This window comes from Prenolepis imparis, unplaced genomic scaffold (genome assembly GCF_030444845.1).
Source record: "Prenolepis imparis isolate NDT839.2.m4 unplaced genomic scaffold, iyPreImpa1.0 SCAF_8, whole genome shotgun sequence".
Lineage (NCBI taxonomy): Eukaryota > Metazoa > Arthropoda > Insecta > Hymenoptera > Formicidae > Prenolepis > Prenolepis imparis.
Window position 1 is genome coordinate 2415826 of NW_028141166.1, and position 10612 is coordinate 2426437.

The following is a 10612-nucleotide window of genomic DNA, read 5'->3' on the forward strand; positions in this document are numbered from 1 at the left end:
AAGTTATCAAGTGTGCTACATTCCCACCTCTATAATTAAAAATAATTCTGGGACTTCAATTAAATTATATTTGTTTTCTTCTTTTTTTATTTATTAATTTATTACTCTCTTTCTTTCTCCTCTCTCTCTCTCTCTCTCCTCTCTCTCTCTCTCCTCTCTCTCTCTCTCTCTCTCTCTCTCTCTCTCTCTCTCTCTCTCTCTCTCTCTCTCTCGAAATCACTCTGGATTTCCCGCGATAGCGGAGCAATCCGTGATTTCTACCATCCCCTCATCTCTCGAAATCACTCTGGATATATATTCCTTATATATTATATTATTAATAACCCATATATACATTCTACAAGAATCTTGAAAAGAGCCATTTTCCTTTTTTTTATTTTTACTTTTTTTTTCGTTCTCTCATAGTCACTCGCCCACCGGTTGTAAAATTAAAAAAAGGGGGGATATAGAAAAATGCCGGTATACCATCGCCTCTTGTGGACTCCTGATATAAAAGGAGAAGAATACCACGGACCCATCGATGGAGTAAGACCGAGTGACTATACCGAAGCATACGAGTACCTCATGGAACTCAAATGTATAATTGCGCTAGAAGAAAAGCTTTACCAAAACATTAATAGTAACAACAAAATCTGTACCACGTGTTATGACAAAACACCAGACGAATAGAAGAACACATACGTATTCCTGGCAACACACAATCTAGTACACAAAGACTCAGCCGACGATCAAACTCATTGCGTCTATTGCGATAAAAGAATTGTACAGATAAAATCCGCACACGAATGTAGAGGTTGCATCGAAGAATACCTGCATACTCCCAGAGACTACCTAGACGAAGGATAGGGATCGGAAGTGATTCAACGATGGCGAGAAGATATTTAAAAATTCGGCCTCGCTCGAACGCAGATTTCGACGCTCGTTGTGCGACAGCGACAGTGAACAATGGTGAGTTCACAAAACCGAATACTTATCAAGTCAGATCTCCATCTTGAGGCGCTTAACTCGACGCAACTCCGTTTTTCGAATATTTCATCAGCGCATCCCATATGAGAAGTAACTTATCAAGTGTGCTACATTCCCACCTCTATACTTAAAAATAATTCTGGGACTTCAATTAAATTATATTTGCTTTCCTTTTTTTTGATTTATTAATTTATTACCCTTGTTTACTTCTAACTCTGAAAAAATCTTTTCTCCCTCCATCCTTATCTCTCTCTCTTTTGAAATCACTCTGGATTTCCCGCGATAGCGGAGCAATCCGTGATTTCTTTCATCTCCTCGTATCTCGAAATCACTCTGGATTTCCCGCGATAGCGGAGCAATCCGTGCAGACGTATCAAATTGCGAAATTATTCTTATATTTTATAAAATACATAAAATTTGTATCATTATATTATACACAGACGTATCAAAGAAAGGAAAATTATTTTAATCGGTATAAACATTTTTTCAAAGAATTTCCCTTTCTCCGATACCGCCGGATTTCTCCATACATAAAGACAACAATTTCATTACCACTTCAACATATTAAATATAATATCTACTACAGAAATGGAGATCCAGTACATCGAAACGGAGTTCCTGACTCGCAGTCGCCTAGAAGTGACAATACTGAGAGCGGATTCACCACTCCTCTTCTGGGCACAACTAAAAAACGGCGAAGCAAACCTCCAAGAGATGGAAGAGGAGCTCAAGTTTCGAATGGACAGGAGAGCAAAATCGTTATATATTTTACCCGAAAACCTAAAAGCAGAAATGGAGGTCGCAATCAAAGGAAAAGAAACGTGGAAACGCGGCTTCATCAGAAGCATCGACAAAACTACCTGGATGGTCCAGGTAGTACTAGGCGATTGGGGCAGGACGACCTGGCATCACGCGAATGATGTCTACCTCCTGGAAGATAGATTCAAAGAATTACCGTGGCAAGCCATTATCTGCGGGTTAGCCTATACCGAGGCCCTCGCCAACAAAACCATCTGGCCCAGGAGGACACGACACTTATGTCAACTCCTTCTAGAAGAACAACAGGGATGGATTAACATCGTACATCCCTTGAGACAAGGAGCAGCACTCGTAAAACTACACATGAAAGCCGACAGCGAATTCAACAGAGCATACAACGTTAGAGACGTGCTTGTCAAACTAGGACATGCAGAGCTGCATACAAAAATCACAGCCGACGTCGAACCCGCCGTATAAATGAAAACATATATATATATACGCATATATATATTCATCCGTAATCTTAAGTTAAACTATTGTATTTTCTTTATAACCTCGTATACTCTATATTATTCATATGTTATATTTCGTTAAATACCTTCCCTTTATACATATATAAAAACAAAAAAATTATATATAACCTTAAGTACATAAAATATTTTCATAATAATAAAAAAAAGGAGAAGGAATTTACTATATATCATCTTATTATATACATATAATTATATAATATCCACCCTCATGTTTTAGTTTAATATTCCTCATAATCGTGAAGGTGGAATGGTTAACAACGGTAAATTTTATCATATTTTCTTCTGGTTTTTTTATGATCTTAATCGAAGAGAAAGAGAGAGAGAGAGGTAGGGAGAGTTATAAATTGAAGCGTCGCACTGTGTCTATAGCAAACCGGAAATCTAATTCGCGTCGAAAATGTTAAGAGAAAATTTAAAAAAAAAACACGAATTTTTTTATTTTTACAGATAATGATAATCTTCGCTAATAGTATAAAATTTTGCGATCTACAGGAGGATGGATAAATTATCATCGTTGTATCGAAGTAATTTTTCTAATAAGACGCTCTGTGTTCGTAAATCCATTACTTCTCTTTCGCCATCGGGTAAAAGGCTTCTTTTTTTTTCTTCAACATTGTGCTTTAGCGCAGCTATTATAGCGCGAGGCGCGAAGCGAAGCGGAGTGGCCGAAGCTCGGAGCCACGAGGAGGAGCGAGGAGTGAAGCGCCGCAGGTCCGCGGAACGACCGAGCGACGAGCGAGCGGCGTAGAGCGAAGGCCGACGAAGCGCAGCAGAGGCGCCGAGCGCGATCACATTTTTCTCGTACGTATCACAATTTTGTTAATTTTTATATTATATTTATATACATGGTGATCCCGAACGTTCCAGCCAGACTTTGAGATCTTATAGGAAATTTAATTCTGAACAAAAAATTTCCTATAACATGGGTCGAAAAATGCTTCCTTAAGAAATTATTTTTCAAAAACCTCTGATAAAGGAAGAGCAAAAGGTGAAAAGAAAATGAAATTTAATAAATTTCTTGAAAAAAAACGATCGATATAGAAAATAAAGATCTTTTTCTTTTATGAAAATAAAATAAAATTTTTTAAACTAAAATAGCACGTAATAGTAGAAAATGAATAAAGACGTGAAAAAACTAACTGTTCTCAAAATGCCCCCCTCCCCTAGCTCCAAACACTTTCGGGATCGAGTAATTACCGATCTAGTCGCTTTACGGATTTCCTCCTGATTCAACATTAATCGATCAAAAGTCGTATTTATTTGTTAAATCAGATGTTCACGATGAGACTCGATTGGCGTTGAGTAAACTTTATTTTTCACTCTTCCCCACAAGTAAAAATCTAAATGGAAAAATGTGCTTCACCAATTTTCAAAACTTCCCGACTTAATTCCATTTAAAACTCCCCATTACCTGAACTTATAGAGAATCCTCTGAGGAGGAATAATTGTTGTATTTCTTTTTAATTTTAAAAATTATTAAAATAATAAAAAATTTTCTATTACGCAGGAGTCCTCGCCCGGTCGCCTCCAGCGCCTCGCAGCAGCCACACCTATACTCTATATTTTTTTAAATTTATATTTATAATATTCTTTTATATTTTATATATTATGTTCATATTTCATATTGTATTCATATTTTATATTTTTATATTATTATATATTATTGTATTATATTTTTATATTTTATATTTTTACAACATACACACACACATTTTGTAAATACACACACACATACAAATGTATTACACATATATAATTAAAAAGTATTATATTAAAAACATGTGTATTTACTTTAGGATAATTCCTCTCCTCGCATCCCTAATATTAAGAATAGTATAAGAAATATTAAATTATTATTAAGAATATTAAGTATAAAAAATTTTTAAAAAATCTCTCTTGCGAACGCCTCTCTCTTTGCGCTCTCCTTCGTTGCGTTACCTCTCTCGCGTTATCTTGTCGCTATCTCTTTCTCTCTTGCGCTCGCATACGTCTCTCTCCTTCGCGAACGCCTCACGTCATCATGTCGCTGCGTTATCTCTCTCTTTACTCGCAACATCTCTCGCTATTGCATATATATATACGCCTTTCTTGCGATATCTCGCTCGCGTGCGCCTCGCGCTCTCCTTCGCGTCATCTTCTCGCTGTGCTACCTCTTCATCTCGTACTATCTCGCGACCGCTATCTCTCTCCTTCGCGTCATCTCTCCCCGCGAACTCCTCACCCATCAAGCTCTACGCGGTCTTTCGCGTTTCTCTCTCCCCGCGGACCCCTCGCCCGTAAAGCTTCACGCGGTTTTTCGCGGATTCCTCTCTCCCCGCGGACCTCTCGCGGACCCTAACATCGCGGACACTTCCCCCCTCCCCGCGCACAAACGAATATTGAATTATGAAATAATGAGAAATAAATTCGAAGAGAGACATAGAATTTACATTATTATTATATATAATATAGGAATGGGGTAGTTGAAATAATAGGATGCCGTAGAATCCTTCCCTAATTGGGGGAGGATTCCGATATTTTCGCATCCTATTTTTTTCATACAAGGGCTCCTATAATATCGCCCGAATTTTGAAAAATATCGTAGCTCGACACAATGGACATTGTGCCAGCATGGAAGCGCATTCAACAAATCGCATGACAGCAAGGTAAAAAAATCATATCTTTCACCTGATCTAAACATACTACGCAACAACAATTTTCGCTTATCTCGATGGTGGAGGAAATAATAGAATTATTCTTGTTAGAAGTATCATTATCGTCGCGTCCTTCCGATCGAATGTTGTTATCGTGACGCCGATCGATACTCGGTTGCACTGTAGGTGGAGGTGGTGACGATACGAATGGAAGACTCAAGGATAGTGGGATTTTTAAAGATGATCTTAACAATTGTAACTGACCGGCTATACAATTGCATTGTAACCGATTCGTGACGTTGACAAAATTTATCTCCATATTTTGTTGATTCCACCACACGGTATCCTCAACTTTTAATATTTTATTCAATTCGTCGTAATATATTGAAATTTTGTCGTTATACTCGAACGATTTCGCATACCGTGCTCGATTCTCCAAATTCTCTACATCGCGCGATAATTGATCTATTAACGTCGTAGCGTCTTTTTGTAAAAATTCATCATCCGCGTAACGCAATATATCCAACTGTTGTCCTACTCGTTGTTCAATTTTACGACAGCGTGATAATAAGCGATGATGATGACGTTGAAATTTTAGAAAATACATTACTAACTGATCAAAGACCAATTGTTCGCGAAAAACAGTTTTTCTCACATCACGATAGCGATTATATATGGCGCACAAGTGAGATGTAGCGCGACACGGCACTACGGTTGTCGTAGGTACAAAATTGTTATATTGAAGAAGAGACGATATTGTGTTGGACGGTAGCTTATTGTTAGATGTTATCGTAATATTCATCGAGGCAAACTCGCTACTTTTACGATGTATAAAACAACATTTGCAATTCCACGCGTAATGTTCCTTTAAAGCATGAGCTACATTTTGCATATTCCAGTCACATAAAGCAAGACCACAGTGATAACAAACTGTAACATTGCGTATACCTATGTGAAAAAATCCAGCACTCGATAATTCGAACGCCATACTCCACTTGTAAAATGTATTTTCGCGAAAACTGTCAAATCGATCGCTCGATTTGATGATAATAAGGATAACGATCAAGCATGATACGTATATTCTTATTTAATCCTTATTATTAATACATTCATACATATAGATGAATAACAATTTTTTATATAAATTGTGTTTTTTTAAAAATATTTTTAAAAAATATTTATATTTAATAAAGACATTTTTGATGAAAAATATCTGACAATTATTATTAACATTTTAAAATTTAAATACAAAAAACTAATAATGTTCGGCGCTTAAGCTGCGCTTCGTGGGCCTCTGCTCTACGCCACTCGCTCGTCGCTCGGTCGTTCCGCGGACCTGCGGCCGCTTCACTCCTCGCTCCTCCTCGCGGCTCCGAGCTTCGGCCACTCCGCTTCGCTTCGCGCCTCGTGCTAACTGTGGTAGAATAATTTTTTCTGATCGAACGCTTCGTTCATACATCTTTTAATTTAATAAAATTTTGCGCATTCTTAAACTTTTCCAATTTACTCTGGTGCAACTAGTGCGAGGAACAAATTTGTGAATATAAAGCGAAATTTTACAAAAATGCAGGAAAAAGCGCCAAATATACTCGACACTAAAGAGATACAACTTATAAACAATCTTATATAATTAGTAAATATACGGCAAAAAAAAAACAGTTTCGTATTACGTGGTTATATGTTACACAATAAAAGAGTAAAAAGAGCGATTTATGAAAAGAAGAAAAACAGTGACATTTAAATTGATTAATTTTTTCATAATTAATATCTCATTAATTATTGCAAAAATTGTGAAAAATAGTAAAGTATTTTTTACTAAATTTAAATTGAAACTACATGTATTTAACTAATGGAATGTGAATATCATTTAATTAGTAAAAAATATAATATACTTAATTATTAAGCGGTACATATAATAGTATCAAAAATAATATTTTCACTTATTTTTTACATGTTTAACAATTTTGAATATACATTTATCACAGTATCCAATCTTATATCACCCGTCAAAAAAATGCAACTTTTTAAAAATTATTTTTGCGTATAAAAAACATATTTCTTTACACGATATCACGCATCGTGTATAATTTTTACATTATAAATTTTTTATTTTATATTAAATATAAATAAAATATATGAAAAATTATTAATAAAATACACAGTTTTATTAATTATCAATAAATGTCTTAATTGTTCATATTTACATCATCTTTTCTAGATTTCGTTATATCGTGCCGATATTCGACGATCAATAATATAAAGTAATCATTTTTAATTCCATTTGCACAATTTTTTATTATCTTACATTCACACACACACACATACTCACAAATAAAAAATTAATCGTTATATATTTTTCAATTTCTCAGAAACTTTGACAACTATTTGCGGAGTTTAAAACCTAGAGCGTGGGTACAGATGGAGAGAGATGTCGCGAGAGAGACGTTCGCGAAAGAGAGATAGCGGTCGCAAGATGATGCAGCGAAGGAGAGCGCGTGGTGTTGCAGCGAGGTGTATATGCAAGAGCGAGAGAGATAGCGGTCGCGAGATAGTGCGAGGTAGCGCAGCGACAAGATGACGCGAGGCGTTCGCGAAGGAGAGCGCGAGAGGCGTACGCGAGAGAGATGACGCAAGAGCGAGAAAGAGATGTTGCGAGATGACGCGGCGAAGGAGAGCGCGAGAGCTGATGCAGCGAAGGAGAACGCGAGAGGCGGACGCGAGAGAATTTTTTTTTAATTAATATTTTTTTTTTTTAAATATTTTTTTAAATTAATAAGATTTTAATAGGAGGAAAGGAGAGAGGACCTATTCTAAAATAAATATATTTATTTAATATTTAAAATAATTTTTATTTTTAAAATGAGTATGTGTGTGCAATTATACAATTTTATGTGTGTGTGTGTATTTACAAAATGTGTGTGCGTTTGTGTGTGTGTGTGTAAAAATATAAGAATGATAAAAAATACGAATATAAAATATAAATTAATATAAAATGTAAAATATAATAATACAATAATATAATCAAAAAATAAAAAAAAGTATATAAAATTTACGACAGCAACACATGATTGAGCAAGGCCTGTCTGAACGAGAGTGTCTGGATATGGTGAGGCGGCCGAATGCTAGGTGCTGCGCGAAGCGGAGGTGACGGCTGGGCGGGGACTCCTGCATAACAGAAATTTTTAATTAATTAATTAAATAATTTATAATTAAAAAGAAATACTTACTAGTTCCAATTTTCCACCACAGGTTCTGGTGGATATGGCTCTAGGCCAAACAGCTCCCGAAGAGCATACATGTTTTCCCATAGCCCATTGTAAATTGCATCCATTTGCCGCGCCTCCGCAGTTTCGCACCACATTTCTGCGAACATTTGCCGATGTTCCCACCTCAACATTCTCACCCACTCTCGTTCAGTTAAGCCTTGCTCCACCATGTGTTGCGGCCGTAAATTTAGCACAATGCTATCGATTATCTGAAAAATATGAATATTTAATATATATATCTAAACATATTGCAATATTCTGTACAATAGTTTTAAATAAATTGTACAACTTACTATTTCGGGGAGCGTACGGCGCAGAAAACCTCCAGTCATTTTTCACTATTTTTTACACTAACTTCGATGACTGCTCGAGACTTTATGACAAACGTCGCGGAGACAGACCCGCTCACGTTAAAAAGAGTAGGGGATGTATGACATAAGAATTAGCTTGAACGCTTACTTGGTACATGAGATAAGAAAACAGATGGTCCGAGACAAAGATGATGAGATGCGATAGGTATATATATTAGATCATATGTGGGATGATACTGAGGAGGCTCGCGAATGGGAGAGAAATAACCCATGGTTTCAGGAAGATACATTCTGTCTTCGTCCACTCTTTCCACTGGAGCCATATCCCGAAGATGTGGTGGAAAATTGGAACTGGTAAGTGTTTTTAATTTTAAAAATTATTAAAATATATAATAGAATAATTAATAATAAAAAATTTTTGTTATGCAGAAGAGGTCCATCAATCCTCCATCGCCCAGCCGCCTCGCAGCCGACACCTCACCGCTCTATTTATATATAATTTATATTATTTTTAAAATTTATATTCATTTTTTATTATCTTACATTCACACACACACACACATACACGCATATACCCACACATATATACAGGGTGTATTATTTCCATAATTCGCGAACTACCCGTCAGTTGCAGGTAGAGGATGTTGAACTGAATAGAAAAGTCCTCTACCATTTTGCGATTTTCGCAATAATGAATGAGAAATAAATTAAAGAAGATCAGCCAATTCGCGTGACGACGGCGAGAAAAGACAGCCCAGTTTCATATCATTACTAAGCATGCGGCGAAAAGAAACAGTATAATGTTACACGGTTGCTAGGCGCGCGATGAAGCGGGGAGGAGCGCTTTACAAAAGACAGTAACTACATACGAGTAGCGCTAACTCTGGACCCCCGAGTGGGCTGTCTCTTCTCGCTGCACGTTTATCATCGCTCGAATTGGCTGATTTTCTTTAATTTATTTCTCATTAATTATTGAGAAAATCGCAAAATGGCAGAGGACTTTTTTACTCACAATCAGTTTAACCTACTCTACCTGCAACTGACGGGTGGTTCGCGAATTATGGGACACCCTGTATAATTAAAAAATTTTATCATTAAATGTATTTATTTTAAAATTCCTTCCTCTCCTTACATCCCTAATATTAGAATAGCATAAGAATTATTATCATTAAATTATTATTATTAGAAAAAAAACTCTCGTGAACGTTTCTCGCGTACGCCTCGCGTTATCTTGTCGCCTATCTCTCTCACATGCGCTCTCCTTCGCGTTCTTCTCACCCCGCAGACTCCACCCTACGGCTCTCTCGCGGACGCTTTCATCGCCTCGTGTGACGTCATTCCTCGCAGCAAATTTCTCTCGCCCCTCACCCCCCTCTCAGAGGACCTGGATGAGAATTGGCATATTAACATTACTATATTTTAACACTGTAATTTTTATGTGAAACATTTTTTCTAAAATGCATTATAACTATAAGATATTCCGTTTCCGAATTTTTAAATCGCTCCAGATAAGCGAAACAAAATTTAACATATGCCTTGTCGTACATAATATTTTTCTATATGGTACCGTAATACACACACATACATGAATTTGACTGACAATGAGGATCATACGTGTATATTGAGTCAAAATACCTATATTTTTACATGCAGAATCTTCCGGGACTAATGGTAGCACAGAAATGACTCGTATAAAAAATATAATATTACCACTTGTAAGGGTTTCAAGACCGACAGGCATAGGGCCATTCCCACGCACGTAGAGAATCGATGGTCATAGGGTCGCTTGAAACTACGCGTGCGGACAGTATATAACTCGGCGATACTTTAAGTGCGGCGCGTTGTCTCTTCAAGAGGTTCGCGACACTCAAGACGCTGCGTCCCGTCGACCCGGCCTGCGTTTGTTTATGCACTGACGATTTCGGGTGTAGAGTTAGTTAATGATAAAGAGGCAGTTCCACGCCTGCCCTCGAACAGAACAGTTCGACTAAGCTAACAAGTAATCGAACACCCTGTATTATAACAAGTTTTTCAAGAATCTGCCGCATAAAATAGATTGTTACTGTTTATAATCATATCATCGCCTCTACATTTTGTCGAAAACATTCATGAGAGAGAGAGAGAGAGAGAGAGAGAGAGAGAGA

General features: G+C 36.8%; 1 protein-coding gene and 1 long non-coding RNA gene across 2 annotated transcripts; one reads left to right on the forward strand and one right to left on the reverse strand.

Moving 5' to 3' along the window:
* Positions 1 to 602: 602 nt before the first annotated feature.
* LOC145939274 (uncharacterized) lies at positions 603 to 2202 on the forward strand. Its single transcript, XM_083043512.1, has 2 exons — positions 603 to 948; positions 1553 to 2202. The coding sequence occupies exons 1-2, from the start codon at positions 867 to 869 to the stop codon at positions 2200 to 2202; spliced, it is 732 nt and encodes a 243-aa protein (XP_082899638.1). The 5' UTR covers positions 603 to 866.
* A 5638-nt stretch (positions 2203 to 7840) lies between these two features.
* Positions 7841 to 8527, reverse strand: LOC145939939 (uncharacterized). Its single transcript, XR_014425927.1, has 3 exons — positions 8451 to 8527; positions 8119 to 8366; positions 7841 to 8056 (listed from the first exon to the last, which is right to left on the reverse strand). It is a non-coding gene; the product is annotated as an uncharacterized LOC145939939 (long non-coding RNA).
* Between the last annotated feature and the right edge of the window lie 2085 nt (positions 8528 to 10612).